The sequence below is a fragment of the Balaenoptera musculus genome, chromosome 17 (genome assembly GCF_009873245.2).
Source record: "Balaenoptera musculus isolate JJ_BM4_2016_0621 chromosome 17, mBalMus1.pri.v3, whole genome shotgun sequence".
Classification (NCBI taxonomy): Eukaryota; Metazoa; Chordata; class Mammalia; order Artiodactyla; family Balaenopteridae; genus Balaenoptera; species Balaenoptera musculus.
In genome coordinates, this window is record NC_045801.1 from 28,195,232 (window position 1) to 28,213,539 (window position 18,308).

Sequence of the window (18,308 nt, forward strand, 5' to 3'; positions counted from 1 at the left end):
TGGTTCCGGAGGATCCCACATGCCGCAGAGCAACTAAGCCCGTGCGCCACAACTACTGAGCCTACACTCTAGAGCCTGCAAGCCATAACTACTGAAGCCCGCGCACCTAGAGCCCTTGCTCTGCAACGGGAGAGGCCACCACAATGAGAGGCCCGCACACCACAAAGAAGGGTGGTCCCCGCTCGCCACAACTGGAGAAAGCCCACACACAGCAACAAAGACCCAATGCAGTCAAAAATAAATAAAAAGAAAAAAAAAAAAAAAGAAAAAAAAAGAAATACCTATGCCTAATTCCACCTAACCATCTTAAAACATCCTGATAATAAAACAATTATGTACATAAAAACTTTCTGATGATTACAACAATGAAAGTTAGTTTGTTTATCTCTGAAATTCTATAGTACTAAGAATGTTATTTTAATGGAAGATGTAAGAATTTGAAAGAAAAGAACTGAACCTCTACTTTCTAGATCTGAAAAAATATATAAAAATCTGAAAAAAATATAAAAAATACTAGAGATTAATAAATGAATATTGTAATCAAGATATTTAGCTTAAATATAATATGTCCTGCCTTTTTGTAGTTATGACTGTATCTAAAATCAGCAAGAAGATAACCAGGTCAATTTGAACATAAAATTTCTTTACCTGCATATTAATCTCTTTAGGAATGAGAATACTGTTGCTAGGCAGGTACAAACTTTAAATAACCGAAACTGTGTGATAGCCATGGTGGGAATCAAAACCTGTGGAAAAGAGCACAAAAATAAATGCATTAAGGTGATTTCATAAGCTATACTAGTGTTCTGAAGTCAACCTGAAAAGTCCTACTATGAACTGTAAAAATCAGACATATTTTTTACTTTCCTTTAGAAAGTACAAATATAACACAGTAAATTTAAAACTTAAAATGTAAATCATATTGACAAGAAAGTTTTGAATAGTTGGGAGGAAAAAAAACCTTTTCAAACTATTCTCAGAATGGTCTTTTAAATTGTACTTAAATTATCTATTTACAATTTATTTATAATTTGTTTTCTATTAAAAAATGAAAAAATCAAAAAAGTATAAAACAGTATATACTGAGTCTTCTGTACCTTTTGAAATTTGAATCATATGAACATATTAATACTATTCAAAATATTTAAAACTTTTAACTTCTAGACAGATACATTTTATCATACCCATTTTGTAGATGAGGAAATTAAGAGAGGTCAAATAACTTATGGGCACATAGCTAATAAACTGGAAGTGAACTATAGAGATCATCTAGTCCAGTAGTTCACACATACTTAAAGAAATGATAACTGGGCCCACCCCTAGTAAATCAATTAAATCATATTCTCTGAGGGGTAAAGTCCAGTTATAGCTAATAAGCCAACAGAGAAGACAGAAAATACTCAATAGAAAAAGTAGCAGAAAACAAGGTAAAGGGGAACAAATATTAGACAGGACAACAAATAGCAAGAGGACAGAATTAAACCCAACTGGAGCAATAATCTCATTAAATGCAAATTTAAAGCCAGAGATTGTTAGATAGGATAAAAAAAGGAATTATATCATTACATGCTGCCTACAAAAAATGTACTTTAAGTATAAAAACACAAATAGGTTAAAAGCAAAAGGATGAGGGAAAAATATACCATTCTAACACTAATCGAAAGAAAGTTAAATTGACTATTTCAATGTCAGAGAGCAGATTTTTAGGGAAAATAATATTAGCAGGCATAAAAATGTTCATTTCATAATGATAAAGGGGTCAGTTAATCAAAAGTACTTAAGAACCCAAAACACATGTCCCTAATAACAAATTATGCCAATATCATAAAAGAGAGGTGACATTACTGGAGAGTCTGCAAATATGAAGAGGATATTGAGAAAGTATTATAACTTTATGCCTATATTTGACAAGATGAAATGGACAAGTTCCTTGAAAGAAACAAGTTATGAAAGCACAGCAAGAAAAAATAGATAACCTGAAAATCTCTGTATTTATTAAAGAAACTGAATTTGTAGTTAAAAATCCCCCAAGCCCAGATGGCTTCATGAGTGAATTCTATCAAATACTTAAGAAGTAATACCAATTCTACACACACTGCCAGAAAACTGAAGGAGACGGATTTTTTATCAACTCACTCTATGAGGCTACCATTACACTGATACTAATCTAAACTAAAGACATTATCAGAAAAGAAAACTAGAGACCAAGTATCTTATGAACAGACACAAAACTCCTTAAAAACAACCAACTAGAAATAGAAGGGAACTTTCTCAACCTGACCAAGGACATCTGTGAAAAACCCATAGTAACATGAGACTTAATGGTGAAAAACTGGACACTTCCCACCTAAGATTATGAACAACATAAGCACATCTGCTTTTGTCACTTCTGCTCAAAACCGTAGCAGAGGTTCTGGCCAGTGCAATCAAGGAAGAAAAGGAAATAAAAGGCATTCAGATTGGAAAGGAAGAAGTAAAACTGTATCTATAGTCTATGTAGAAAATTCAATGGAATCTATAATCAACTGTATTTTTATATGTTAGCAACAAATGATCACAAACTAAAATTTTTAAAAATTATAAGAGTACAGAAAATATAAAGTACTTAGGGACAAATCTAATGAAAGACTTATGTATTGGAAACTATAAAATATTGCTGAGAGAAATTAAAAGACCCTTATTAACTTAAAGATCTTTCATGGCTCAAAGACTTGATACTGTTAAGATATCAAATCTCCCTAAATTGAACTACAGATTCAGTGAAATCCCAATCAAAATCTCAGCAAGCTTTCTTCTCTAAAATTTGATAAGCTAATTCTTAAATTCATATAGAAACGTAAAGGACCTATAATGGTCAAAACAATGTTGAAAACAATCAAAGCAGAAGGGCTAATACTACCTGATTTCAAGATTCATTATAAAGCTACAGTAATCAAAATGATGTAGTACTGGCGTCAAGACTGATAAATAGATCAATGGAGCAGAATGGAAGGTACAGAAATAGACCCACAAAATGTGAACAACTGAAATTTATGAACATGTGAAGGCCATTCAGTGGAGAAGGGACAGTCTTTCTGACTAATAGTGCTGGAAAAACTGGATACCCATATGCCAAAAAAAAGCCACCAAAACCCAAAAAACTGCAATCCATATTTCACACCATTTACAAAAAGTACTCAAAATGGACCACAGACGTAAATATAAAACCTAAAACTAGGACTTCCCTGGTGGCGCAGTGGTTAAGAATCTGCCTGCCAATGAAGGGGACGTGGGTTCGAGCCCTGGTCCGGGAAGCTCCCACATGCTGCAGAGCAACTTAAGCCCATGCACCACAACTACTGAGACTGTGCTCTAGAGCCCACAAGCCACAACTACAGAGCCCATATGCCACAACTACTGAAGCCCACGCATCTAGAGCTTGTGCTCTGCAACAAGAGAAGCCACCACAATGAGAAGCTTGAGCACCGCAAGGAAGAGTAGCCCTCGCTTGCTGCACTTAGAGAAAGCCACAAGCAGCAATGAAGACCCAACACAGACAAAAAAAACAAAAACAAAAACAAAAACTAAAACTACAAAACTTCTAGAAAAATAAAATTGGACAAAATCTTTGTGACCTGGGTTAGGCAAAGATTTTTTTAGATACGACACCAAAAGCACAATCCATAAAAAGAAATGGATAAACAGGGCTTCATCAAAATTTAAAACTTCTACAATTCAAAAACACTGTTAAGGGAATAAAAAGACAAGCCACAGACTGGAAGAAAATCTTTGCAAAGCATATATCTGATAAAGAACCTGTATCTGGAATACATAAGAACCTCTCAAAACTCAGTAAGAAAACAACTTAATTTTTAAAAAATGGGCAAAAGGTGTGAATAGACACTTCACCAAAGAAGATATAATGGTAAATAAGTACATTGAAATAATGGTCAACATCATTAATCATCAGAGAAATGTAAATTAAAACAACACTTAGTGCTCGCTTTGGCAGCACATATACTAAAATTGGAACGATACAGAGAAGATTAGCATGGTCCCTGCACAAGGATGACACGCAAGTTCGTGAAGCATTCCATTTTTTTTTCACTTTGTTATACAGCAGAAACTAACACAACATTGTAAAACAATTATACTCCAATAAAGATGTTAAAAAAACAAAAACACTTAAAAACCATTACACACACGTTAAATGGCTCAAATTAAAACTACCAAGTACTGTCACGGACGAGAAGCAACCGTAACTCTCATACACTGGTAGTGGGAAGGTAAAATGATACAGACATTTTGGAAAACAGTTGGCAGTTTCTTACAAAGTTAAACCAACATGTAGCATATGACCCAACCATTCTACTCTTAGGAATTTACCCAAGATAAATGAAACCATACACCCATTCAAAAACGTGTTATTTTTGAATAGCAGCTTTATTTTTAATAGCTCCAAACTGGAAACAACCCAAATGTACATCAACAGGTGAATGGATAAACAAATTGTGGTATAAACATATAATAGAACACTACTCAACAATAAAAAAGAATGAACTACTATTGCAAGCAATAGCATGGATATATCTCAAAATAATTATGCTGAATGAAAGAAGCCAGACAAAAAAAGAATATATACTATATGATCCGATTTATTAAAAAAAAACAACTCTAGAAAATACAAACAAATCTCTAGTGACAGAAAATAGATCAGTGGTGCCTTGAGATGGGGCAGGAAGGGGTGGGAGGGATGGAGTACAAAGGAGCATGAGTAAACACTTTTGGAGGTACTGGATATACTTACTATTTTGATTGTGGTTATGGTTTCACAGGAGTGTATATATTAATCAAAACTGATAAAATTTTACATTTAAAAAATGTGCAGTTCATTTTGTGTCAACTGTAGCTCAAAAATCTAGTAAAAACGATCTAATAAGACATTAAAAAAAAAGTATTATGTCACGAGTTTTCAGATTCTGATTAGAATCTTAAAAGAAGTCATTTGTACCATTATTTTATATTGATTATCTGTAACTATGGAGAGCCAATTTTCAGTAGGAAACTAAGTCAATTAGTGACAAGAAACATATTACAGAATTTCTCTAGGAATGGAACTCTGATTTCACAGCAGCATTTCAACATACCATAATAGCTAACTCTTACTCTAATACAAGCTTTCTTAGTGCTTTACATGTAAGAACTCGTTTAATGCTCAGAACAACCCTATGAAGGACTGGAGGTAAGTACTATTTTATTCCTATTTTAGATAGGGAAACCAAGGCACAGAGTGGTTAAGTAAGCTGCCCGAAGACACAGGGCCGTTAAATTACAAAAGTGGAATCTGAACCCAGGTCGTCTAATGATTGAGTCCTAAAAGATCACACTCATACTGCCTCCCTATGATTAAATCAAAAGATATGATTTATATAAAAGAAATGCTAAGGAACTGGGAACTAGTTAAAGCCGTGGCAACCACAGGATAAAAAAAATTCTCAAAAATGGCAAAACAGGTATTATTTTGCTAGCCTTTTAAACATGGTCATTATTTCCAAATATTTCTTTACACATTTTAGTCACCTATACCATATATGTACTACATATATTATCCTAACAATCACTAATTTAAATATTTCTTAAAATGAGTTTTGGCATAAGTTAGAGTTAAATATATTAAGTAACCATAAGTTTCCTCATTCAGAGACTCAAAATAAATACACAAGAGGTAAAAGGAAACTAAAATTTGTTAATTCATGAGAGATGGTTATTTTTCCAGTATAGAGGTAGAGTAGATCACATGTTAAATCAAGTCACAAGAAATTACAGGTATGTACACGTACACACACACACACACACACACACACACAGAGGAATGATGTTTCTGACAATGGAATTTTTATGTTTTAGCTTTTCCTTGCCTTTCATCTGTCAAAGGAGGAAAATTACTGAGTCAGCATTTAGAATCATGATTCTTATGTTGGGGTAATTTGAATATATCAATGTATCATCCAACTTCTTAGCTTTCTCAACCAGCAAACTTAAGATACACTGAAGTTAACTTTTCTGTTCAAGGTGAGGCACAAACTAATAACAAAGTTGCAACTAAAACTTATCCTACTCCTAGTCCATCAGTAAAAAGTTTCCAAGCAATCATTACAGTCGGTTAACACCAATATTTGGAGTAGAGTGATTCCATAAAACAAAAAAAGAAAACATAATTTAATATTTTTTTCCAAAATAAAAAAACAGTAATAAACAGTAAACAGTATATTTGGACTTCAGTTCTCTACATATTTACTTAAAAGGGAATAAAATGTAACTTAAGTAATAATGATCATGGAGCCAAACGAAAAGGATAGCTGTATGTTCCATCTACGCAAAACTGAGATGCTTTTATTTTAAAATTATCTTATATGGGTATAAGCAATGAAATTTAAAATATAACATAAATATTTAAATCTCCCTGGATAAATATACCATCACTGTACTAATATGCTATTTTAAAAAGTATTTCATGTGGATTAAAGGAGAGAGCACTGCTTTGTTTTCAATTACTAGATATGAGCAATAACCTCCTAAAGTCTTGAAAAGAGCATGTAATAATTTTCTCAACTAGTAAGATATTACACTGACTGGTTAAAAATTACATAATAAAAGATGGTGTTCACCTCTGATTGGGGGGATGGTATAGAAGCATGAGGGAACTAAGGTCTATATCTCAATTTGAGTGGTGGCAACACCAGTTTATTTTACTGTATACACTGCTTGTGTACTATACCTTAATATGAAAGTTCAAAACAAAGCAAAACAAAAATAATAAAAGTGAAACAAAATCAGAAAGCAAGGAAAATGCAGTTAACTCTTGCAGTACCTGATCCTAAACTGCTCTGTCGAGCCACTATTGCCAATCCCTTCTAAAGAAAGGCAAAACACTTTCTACTTCTAGGGTTAGAAGGGTGTAAAGGGCAAGTAGACTCTTTTCAGTAAGAAGAGTTCCAAAAGGCTCCCTTAGCAATGCTCATGCATTTTGTACATGTGCAGGTCGTATCGCCATATGCATTGAATGATTTTCTGAATGCCTATGCCTGGAGTTGGCCTACTGAGAGGATGAAAAGAATGTGACTCTAAAAGAAACTGAATGAAGAAAATATTAAGAATTTCACTGTTCAAGTACCTAAAATACTTCTGTCAAAAACATCCCCAAACAGCAATTTAACAGGATTCAAAAAATGCAACACCTTTGACTCCTTTCTCTTATCCCCTTACATGCAAACTGCCAAAAAGACCTAATTCCATTTCCTAATACTACCCATATTCTTCCCTATTTCCACTGCAATCTCCCTAGCATAAGCCTTTATTACTTCTTGCTGAACTACTGCAAAGTCTTTTTAATTGCAGTATTTTTCTTACTGCACCTTTCTTACTGCACCTGTATTTTCTATTTTGTACCATAGTTATTTCTATATACTGTATTTATCCTGTACAATCCTTCCCGTGAGGATCTTATTCATCTGTTACCTCCAGTTACTATTTGCAAAATAAGACGTGAAAGAAAGGTTTGATTGCTTCATTATGAGCAGAATGATCTGAACAATTAAGATGATGAATAAAAGCTTCATTTTAAAGCAAATTTGTCAAGAATAAAACTCTCAACCAAAAGAAAGCAAACTTCCCTAAATGAAGATTTAGCCTAAATTTTCAGAAAAATTATAAACAGAAAAAGAGAGCTAGAAAAGAGACCGTAGAGCATGTGGCACTAGGGAGAAAAGGGGAAAGAGTTGAGGAGATACTCTATCAGGATGTTTTGAAGGGAGAAGACATTAAATATTTAAGGACTGGGGAAAAGAGTAGGTCTCAGGATTTACATGAATGAAGAGTTGAGAATAAGTTTCATATAAAGGCTTGGTAACAATGGTCATCGCCCTGCCACAGATACTGCTATGTGTCATTGTTCAATAAGTATTTGTCAACTTGAATGACTTTAATGGTAACTAAAAATAAAATTTAAAGTTTTGTTCCAACAGTAAATCAGAAAGTGGGACTATTATTGACACCTGAATAGAATTCTCTCCCTAGCAATTAAGAATATCCTCATTCTGTGGAAAAGTTGCTTTTGTGATTAATAAAAGAGAAAAACTAATATTCACTGACTAGCTGCTATGTGCCAAGCACTACTTAAGTATTATCTCACCATAAAACCATCTTATGAGATAGATATTATTGTTCTCTTTTCATAGAATTGAAGCAGAGAGTAAGCTCATGTTTCCATGTTCCCACACCCAATGATCTAGATTCAAATCTAGGTCTATTTAATTCAAAAGCCAAGAATACCTCACTAATAATAAACATTCTTAGTAATTCAGTGATGGTATTATAATTTCCGAGATAAATTTTCCAACCAATTGCACCTGAAATGGGGGAAAATGCAATCATGTTAACCATCAAGCAACACTTTTGATTTTATCAATTACACTGATTTGAAGGCAGGAATCAGTTCTTTGGGACCCATATTTACTTAATGTTCCAATCCATTTCAGTGTGTGTGTGTGTGTGTGTGTATCACACACACGTATATTTAGCACCTACTATGCAACAGATACTACCCCAGGTGATGGGAAACACTACTGACCCAGTACACAGAAACCCTGTGTACGCTGCTCAACTGTCACAAGTTAGTGACAATGCAAGGGACTAGGGAGGCAGGGCCCCATCAGTCTTGCTCAGTTGGTATTTCTAGGTCTTAGCCAACGCTAAGCACATTGTAGGTACTCAAATATTTGTTGAACGAAGGGAAATTATCATTCCTTGAGCACTCAATATAGTTCTAGACAATGTACCTTCTATGGCCTCACTGGAATCCTAAAGACAAACAAAGGAGGTGAGTTTCACTATTCCCATTTAACAGATGAGGCTCAACTGCTAGTGAAGTTCACATTCACTCACCCAGAAGTTAAAGAGACTGACCCCAAAGCCCAGGCTCTTCCCACACCACATCCCATTTAAGAAACCTCTTCTTAAATTCTACACTCATTGCCTCAGTTGATTTTTGAAACGCTCTCTAGATCACCAGTCTGCGAAGTACACATCTTAAGCTACTTGCATTTTTACTCTGTCGAAATACTTTCTAGAACTGAGAAATGCTAATATAATCTAACTTTAAAATTAAAGTTTCCTTAAAAATTACTACAAAAATACAAAAACTTGAGATGTAGCCGAAATAAGGTTCAGAACCATAAAGCAACCTATCCTCAGCGCTTTTGGACAAATGACATCTCTAGGAAATCAACAGGAATGACAGCTTGGCTGTGTCAAGTGAAAAAGATTCACCTACAATTTTAAAAAAGAATGCTGCATTAGAAACTGAAAGATTAAATGTATCCTTCCTCCCTGTAATTCCATGTAAACTGCTGGCGAGATCTTTTCAGTAGAGTCACTATATCACAAATTGTTAAATAAGCCAAGCCAAAATCTATGTTGGTACACACTAAACAAGTCACTAATTGCTGTATTTCTAAAACTATATTTTTGAATTTTTTTAATACCAAAATTTGAAACACCATATAATCTAGTACAGTACAGAATATCCTCAAATTAAGTCTGTATATCTCTGAAGTAGGTTAACGTATATCACAAGGCTCCAAAAATAAAACCACCTGACCTCACTTAAATTTGAAAAACCAAAGTTCGGTAGCGGTAAGAGAAGGGGAACTAGAAGTAGAACGTGAGAGCGGGGGAACACCGGACCATCTAAGGCAACTCAAAGTCAGGCCCTCAAATACCAGTGAGGCTCTTACAAAGGCAAAGTAAAGTCTTCTGAAAGGCTCAAAAGGAACGAGTTTCATAACTAAAATGTTTTAACTTCAGTTAATTTCAATTTCACTTGAAATTGATAAAAAAAAGTCATACCCACTGTACAGATGCGAAAAACAACAGGAGCGTTTTCAGGTTGCACAATCCGACGCCATATGTACGGCGTTTGGTGAAAACGCTCTCAATTGCTCCAAGTGGGTGCCGAGTGAACTGGGATTTGGATTTTAGAAAAATCTGCTTGGGAAGGAGCAAGGCCTGTAGAGGAAGGGCAGGAAGAACGGGCAAATTTTCCTGTGGGGGGCGGATCTGGGGACTCGGGAATTCCGGTTGGAGCCCCGCAGCACGGTCTCCCACGCGTGAGCCCGCATGGTGAGGGCTGCACGCCCGGGGCCCGCTCCGGGTCGCGGTTCCCTCACCCCAGAGGTCACCCTGACCCGGAAACAGTACCGTAGAGTGGCAGTCGGCCTCGGTGGGGGGAAACCGGGTGGAGGGGCGAAAAGGAAGGTGGGAGGGCGGGAAGTGCGGGGCAGAGACGAGGGCTAACTGGGGAAGGGCCGAGGACACCCCCCCGCCAAGACCCGGGTCCGGATCGGGATGGGGGTGGGGGAGGGAAGCCCCTCGAGGGCGCGCGAACCGCACACACTCACCTGCCCCTCCCCCTCCCCGCCCGCCCGGCGGAGGCTCCGAGCTGCCGCGTGCTGCGCGCGCACACAAGGCGCGCGCACGCGCGCTGCCGGTCGCTTCCTCGAGCTTGCGCTCCGCCGGTTCAGTCCCAGCCCCGCTCATTCAAAGCCGGGCGCGCGCTCCGTCTCAGCCGCCGCTGCCGCCGCGCAGCTGCCATATTCGCCCCCTCGTCGGGAAACCCTCCCCCAGTCCCACCTCCTGCCTCTCCTTAGCCCTTGAAGGCGGCTCTCAGTAGTCCCAAACTCTTGTTTCCGCACCCCGCCTCAGGTCCTGTCTGGCCCAATAGGCGAGAGGCTGCGGGTCCGGCGTCGGGGCTGAGAGCCAATGAGCGTTGGGGGGCGGGGTGAGCGGCGGAGGCCGGCGTGGCAGCTACCGGGGCTTGGTCAGGAGTAGGATTTTTGTGAACGTTGCTGGCTATACAGGCTGATATTTTTCGGAGTGCCTGGGCTCGTCCCGTGTTGCTCTAGTTTCTACACACAGTGCCTCCGCTCCAACCATGCCCCCTTTCCTTAAACCCACAGAATCCCCATACCAGATGAGACCAAGAGAAATACGTGTTTAGATTGCAAAAAATGAGGGAGTCGTAGCTGTCTCAAGATGATGGATCTGGCCAGATCTCAATCATTCCACAACTTTAGGGGTGCGAAGCGCTGAGTTTAATTCAGAATTTAGGCTCCTGCTAGTAAATTTTGATTGAATTTCCTATAACTGGAAGTTAAAAAGTGGCACTTCACCGTGTCCCTGCATTTGTTCCTGGCTTGCTTACCGAGCTAGCCACTCTTCCAAATTAAGGTGTTCTTTTTCTATGGTTCTCTCTTTGAAGCCTGATTGTTTTTTGTTTCTTTTCATCCTGTATGCTATTAAAAGGCTAGGATCCTTTGCTATTGTTGGTAAGGGGCCCTCAGAAAAGTATCTGCTCCACTGTTGTAAAGTGACTGGTGAGGGAGGTTAGAAGTTTATATAGTCAAAGACTGAAAGCTGTTCATGCAAATTGTTCCTCAACCAGCCTTTTTTTTTTTTTTTTACCTCTTTTTTGGCTACAACTACCTTTGTTCTGTCACCCTGACCAGCACTTACCTACCCACTTAACTTTCCAGTACCTCCACCCCCTCCACCCCACCCCAGTCTATACCACATTTCTATTAATAATTTAACTTGTTTATCCTCAGGAGGGGAAGAAAAAGAATGTTTATTACTTTGCTCTGGAATTATTCTGTGTAACCTTGGATAAGTTATTATATCCCTAAACTTCAGTTTCCTCATCAGTAAAATGGCCATAATAGTGCCTACTTCATGGCCAATGCTTACAAAGCTCTTAGGGCAGAGCCTGGTGCATAGCAAGCATTCTTAAATAAGAGCTGTTACTGCCTGCTACTAGTACTACATTACTACTAAATCATTCCCAGTAACTACAGCTCCCTAAGTCCACTTGACCCTCCACAGTCCCTTAAACACCTGTTCTAGCCCTTACTTAAACTCTTCAAATGCCTAAATTCCAATAATTCAAAATTTCTAGAATTTTTTTTGATTCCCCAAATCAAAAATCCAGGCTAGTTTACATCTTGATATGAACATGTTTTCAAAATGCTTTTCCTTAGTGATGAGTATCTTTGCTTCAAGTTATTTATTATATCCTTATGGTTTTTTCTTCCTTTTTTTTTTATTATTCCTCAGTTTTCTTTATAAAATTTTCCATTTGCAAATGAAACAAAACAAAAGGTACATATTTTTCTAGAAACAAATAGTGAATACTTGTTTTCCAGCACAACAATGAAACAAACAGAAAGCTTGCTAAAGACTGCAAACTTAAAATTTACTTTAAAAATACTATAAAAGAATATTTAAAAATCATCTTTAGTTGTTGAGTAGTAATCCCATAATTGGGGATCATAAGTGCCAATAATTTGGGGTCTTGCTTGGGGACCACTCTTGGCAGTGTGCAATTTGAAGTCCTGTTCTCTGCCCAAGGCTTGGGTGGAGTGGGGAGGAGGACCACCAAATGTCAAGCGGGAGGAGCATAAGGGATAGAACCTGATATATGAAATATTTCTTTTTGGATTGCCTCTTTTTCATGGGGTACAGTTAATTATACCTGCTCTGTGTCAGGACCATTCTGCCCACTTTAAGTCTTCTGATTTGCCTGCCCAATCCCCAATCACCAGCTTGATTTTTTTCATTCTATCAGCTTCCAACACACCACTTACTCTCCCAGTTCAAAGCCTGGATAGGCTTCCTTGTTCTGAATTCTCCAGCTGGCTCTGAGCAGTGTCTTATCAACTGACCTCCCATCCCTGCCTGGGAGGTAGGGCAGACCTTGCAAACACAGCCCAGGGCTTCCAGATCTTCCCCAACTCAGTTCCCTGGCTTTTCACTAAAGGGATGGTTTTTTCCTTAAGCACAATCTTAGACCTGCTGTTCTGACTTGGACATTAATGGCTTTTTATTGATGAGCAGCTGTTCACGGTTGAATACGGATCATAACGTCACATTCATTTCTTGATCAAGCAAAACAAAGCCTTGTAGCTTATAGAGTGACAGTTTTGAATGGATACATTTGAAAGCAAAGGATTATCTGGTGATAATTTTCATGGATTGATTTATTGATCTTTCTCTTCTAGAGAATTTTGCTTGCTTTCAAAATAGTACATTTTAATATTATGGAAAACCATAATTTATTTCTTAATATCCATAATCATCATTTAATAGTTAGGATCAATTGCTTAATAGAGAAACCAAAAACCCTGAAGCAGCTTTTTAATTTCTTTTCTATTAAAAGAAAATTAACATTCTGTGAAGCATTTAAATAAATGTTTCATCATTATTTCTATAGCATATCTTTTTTTTTAATTTATTTATTTATTTTTGGCTCTGTTGGGTCTTCGTTTCTGTGCGAGGGCTTTCTCTAGTTGCGGCGGGCGGGGGGCCACTCTTCATCGCGGTGCGCAGGACTCTCACTATCGCGGCCTCTCTTGTTGCGGAGCACAGGCTCCAGACGCGCAGGCTCAGTAGTTGTAGCTCACGAGCCTAGTTGCTCCGCGGTATGTGGGATCTTCCCAGACCAGGGCTCGAACCCGTGTCCCCTGAATTGGCAGGCAGATTCTCAACCACTGCGCCACCAGGGAAGCCCCAGCATATCTTTAATTAGTAGTAATCTTTATTGCTAAATACAGGAAGACCCGAGGTTTAAGAAGAATTAAGAGTTAACCAAGTCCCTTCAGAAGATGCCTGGATAGGAATGGAGAAAAATAATCCATGTCTTTTTTTAGAAATGGATTCATATGAACAAATGGGGTGAACTCTTCATTATTATGTTTCAGTAGTGAGGTTCAGCAATGTAATACCTCTTGGCACTGTCCATATTGTTATTAGAGCTATAATATAATTCAGCTCTATTATGAGTTAAGTAGACTTGATCTGAGCGGGTCTGGCAATCGAATGCCATTTATTATTTCTAACAGTAAATATGTTGAGATTCATTCAACCAATATAACATAACAGTTTATAACATGACTTATCTTATATGTGAATTGAAAACTTAAAGCAACACTGAATCAACAATGAAAGCCTAATCCATTCAGCTACAGCATGATGGACATTGCGGCTTTGATCTTGAACACGTTTGAGCCTTTTCTCACCTGCAAAATCAGGCTAATAATTCCTGCCTTATGGATTTATTTGGCAAAGTAAGTGGCATAATGTACATGGAAATGTGTTGGAAACAAAGCAATAAAATCAATGAAAGCTCTTAGGTGTACAGGTTTATCCTCTTCAAGTCCCTGAATCTTCTTTTAGCTCACTACAAGGAATAGTGCTTCTAAGGAAAACAGAGGTGAATTTTGTGTCATCAGCAACCAGAAATAGACATATTTATTAGTAACACGTTAAAAAGGGGAAAAGAGGAAGGAACACTCAACTTTGAAGTTGCGCTCTGAGTTCACCCCCCACCTCCTTTGCCTCCTTTGCTTTAAAGATATAGGGTGAAAGAGCAGCTATTAGAACAAAAGCACCTACAATGCTACCCTTCCCTCTCCGTGCTTTTTCTCACTACTCACTGGATATTTTTCTCAAGATAGTATCTGTTGCCAAATTTTGTCCATTTTTTCTTCTCAGTGTCTGTTATTTTAGCACACCAGGATTATCATAATGATCTTTGATCCTCTAGTTCAGCTCAGTACGTCACCGCATGATTAATAGAAATATTTTTCAAGCACATACTTCTTCATGCTAATGCTCCTGTTCAAAATAGAGATTTGTTGTTGTCCATTAATGCAAATTCACTTAGGAGGATACGTGTCTCAATTGTTGCTTTTGGTTTTTTTTTTTTTTGGCTGCGCAGTTTGTGGGATCTTAGTTCCCCGATCAGGGATCGATCCCGCAGCCCCTGCAGTGGAAGCGAGGAATCTTACCCACTGGACCGCCAGGGAAGTCCCTTGAGTGTTGCTTTTTAATCTCTTAATTTCAAAGTGCTACTCTTGGATCCTTCTCTGACCACCTCTGGCCCTTTAAAATATTAGACATAGCAATTCTTGTTAAAGGCATTTGTCTGTATAAGATGTACATTTCATACAGTGAAAATTACTCACCTCCTCACAGTGAAATATGTATTTCTTGCTCTAATTTTTATTTGAAATTAAACCCTTTATAAGTGAGAATTAAATCCATATTATAATCATCCTAGAAGTTTTCAGTATAAAGAACTTATTTATTTTCTCTCTTCCTAGGGAGAATTTACATGTATAAAGGATCATCTGCTTAAATACATACATTACTCTCAAGAAAAACCAAAGGAAAATATCTTGCCACATAGCCAGACACACTCATAAGTATCCTGCCCAAAAAGAATTATTTTTTTCTGCTCATAGGCACAGAGCCCATTACCATGGCAATCGTAACTAGTGGTCTCTAACTGAGTGAATTTTATACACTGTTATTTGAAATGTTAAGGCAGTAAGTCAAGGTAAAGTGCAATTTCTGTTATATTTTGGTAGGATTTCTTTATCTCAAAAATCTCATAAAGGAAAAGTTTCATCATGCTGTCTATTCACTTGCTTAATTAAACAGTTTACTCAACACTTAACCATGGGCACAGTGTGTGCTAAGCATGTTAGAGGAATCAATAGAACACACAGCCCTTAACTGAAAGGGATCACCCTAATAAAATCAGCTTGTCAAGGGTAAACAGAATTCCTGGAAGAACAGTTTTTCCTAAGGAGCTTTCTAATTTTAGCATGATCTGATCATAATAGCTAGAGTAGTGTATCAGAGCCTGCAACTAGTGTGGTAAGAGGTTCGTAGCTGGGCAGACTGCCCACAAGTATTCGAGTATCAATACCTACTATAACCCTGACAGCGGGCCCCTTCTTTTTTGGTCTTACACATCGTGTCTGTAGCTACTCTCTGGGGAGGTAAAGTTGGCGGGGATAACTCTTTATGTTTCTTTCACTAGAGATTGCACACTTCTTGTCAGCTGGTGCCAACCTGAGGAAGCTGAAAATGCCCACTGATGAGAATGGAAGAAGGGTGTGATCCTCCAATGGTTTTTTTTTTTTTTTTTTTTAATGTTTTAAAATTTATTTATTTATTTATTTATTTTTGGCTGTGTTCGGTCTTTGTTTCTGCGCGCAGGCTTTCTCTAGTTGCGGCGAGCCGGGGCTACTCTTCGTTGCGGTGCGTGGGCTTCTCATTGCGGTGGCTTCTCTTGTTGCAGAGCACAGGCTCTAGGCGCGTGGGCTTCAGTAGTTGCAGCACGTGGGCTCAGTAGTTGTGGCTCGCGGGCTCTAGAGCACAGGCTCAGTAGTTGTGGCACATGGGCTTAGTTGCTCCACGGCATGTGGGATCTTCCCAGACCAGGGATCAAACCCGTGTCCCCTGCATTGGCAGGCAGATTCTTAACCACTGGGCCACCTGGGAAGTCCTCCTCCAATGGTTTCTGATGGGTTTCCCAAACCAAATACACATGGATTCAGATCAAGGTTTAAGCATCTCTGTTTTGGAGGATACAGATAATAAGTTCAAAAATGTATGAGCTGGGACTTGCCTGGTGGTGCAGTGGTTAAGAATCTGCCTGCCAATGCAGGGGACACGGGTTCGAGCCCTGGTCCGGGAAGATCCCACATGCCGAGGAGCAACTAAGCCCGTGCGCCACAACTACTGAGCCTACGATCTAGAGCCCGCGAGCCACAACTACTGAAGACCACATGCCTAGGGCCTGTGCTCCACAACAAGAGAAGCCACCGCAGTGAGAAGCCCACACACCACAATGAAGAGTAGCCCCTGCTCACCGCAACTAGAGAAAGCCCACGCACAGCAACCAAGACCCAACACAGCCAAAAATAAATTAAAAAAAAAAAAACAAAAAAAACACTATGAGCTATTTGAAACAATTTCCTTGCCCTGGCATTGTCTCTGCCCACCTTCCCCTGTAGGAAGGATGAATTCCCTATTCTCTTGTTCCTTTCATGTTTTGCCACCTCAGGAATCTGATGAAACCAGGAGATATATCAGTTAGGATTAGGACTCTGGCCGAGTAGCAATGAAACCCTGAAAGAGCAAAGGCTGGTATGGTCAGGGGCCCAAACTCTTCTTAGCTGAGCTCTCTATACCCTCCCCAAAGGGGCTGGCATTTGTTTTCCTGGTGCAAGGAGACGTCTTGGTCCATTAGGTGGGAAAAACAGGAAAGGATGAAGAAGGGCAAAGGGATGCATAATAGCCATCTTTTAAGGAAAGTTCCTAGAATATGCCACAAGGTTCGTTATAAAAACTCACTGTACACAAATTGGTCATTTCTCGCTGCACTTACGGCTGAGAAAGTCTTTGTTCTTCATGGCCCTGTACCCTGCCAGTGATTCTAATAATTAACACTCACATGGTGTTCATTACATGCTAGGTACTGTTCTGGTACAATAAGGAGCCTAATGGTTTATGGGCCAGCGAATGATGTAATATAGGCAACACTATGGTCATAACAATAACAGGAGTGGCTACCTTTTACTGAGAGCTTACCATCTGTTGGGCACTGGGTTAGGTGCCTTATATATGGTAATCGGTCCTCAAATACCACACTGCAAGGTAGATATTTCCCACATTTTATAGGTGAAGATACTGAAAATAAAGGAGACTAAGAACTTGTCTGAGGGCATAGAGGTGGTAAAATTTAAACTAGAATTTGAACAGGAATTTGGACCTAAATATGTTTTTCTAAAAGCTCTCTTCACAATGAAACACTTTCTCCTGCTTGGGGAAAAGTGGGAGGAATTAAATGTTGGAGCTGAGATCTGGAGTTAGATTTGAATCCCAGCTTTACCATTAAAAGCTCTGTGAACTGGGGCATTTAATTTAATCTTTTTAGGTATTGCTTCCTCATCTGGAAAAGGGGATAATATCTTCATAGCATAAATGTAAGGAAAGAGTCCACGTAGAACACTCAGTGTAGTAAAGATGTGGTAAATCTTTAATTATTGTTATTGTTATTACTATTAGTAGTAGTACTAGTAGTATTTTAGCTAGCACTCTTCAGGATAAAATGGAGAAGAGGTAAAAGTAGGTAGACCACCTAGAAATCATTGCAATGATCAGAAGGTGATGCAGCTGAGAAAAGAGTAGAGACAATAGTACAAGATATAAATGTTTCACTTATTATCAGAAATACAGGAAGATATTCTTACTACCTCTTTATTCTCTGTTCCTTATATTGACCAAAATGGGAACATCATATTTACTTTATGAATCTTTCAGATCCTGGAGAAACAGTACTAACACACAAAGTATTTTTAAATGACTTGCTCAACAGCTAAATACCCACTTGCTACGTTTAGAAGTATTTTTAAAAATTTAAA

General features: G+C 38.3%; 1 protein-coding gene and 1 non-coding gene across 4 annotated transcripts in view; one reads left to right on the top strand and one right to left on the bottom strand.

Annotated features, from left to right (window-relative positions):
* EBAG9 (estrogen receptor binding site associated antigen 9) overlaps window positions 1–10,666 on the bottom strand; it is a 33,604-nt gene extending 22,938 nt beyond the window's left edge. Inside the window, exons 1-3 of one of the 3 annotated variants that reach the window (XM_036830742.1) lie at window positions 9,886–10,199; window positions 9,226–9,306; window positions 649–746 (exon numbers count right to left, since the gene is read on the bottom strand). In XM_036830742.1, coding sequence (XP_036686637.1) covers window positions 649–731 — 83 coding nt within the window. In that variant the 5' untranslated portion in view covers window positions 732–746; window positions 9,226–9,306; window positions 9,886–10,199. Of the gene's footprint in view, window positions 1–648; window positions 747–9,225; window positions 9,307–9,885; window positions 10,201–10,436 lie in introns of those variants that run through there. The other 2 variants (XM_036830744.1, XM_036830743.1) reach the window with 2 other exon arrangements.
* On the top strand, window positions 3,976–4,082 carry LOC118883875. Its single transcript, XR_005017110.1, has one exon. It is a non-coding gene; the product is annotated as a U6 spliceosomal RNA (small nuclear RNA).
* Window positions 10,667–18,308: the final 7,642 nt, after the last annotated feature.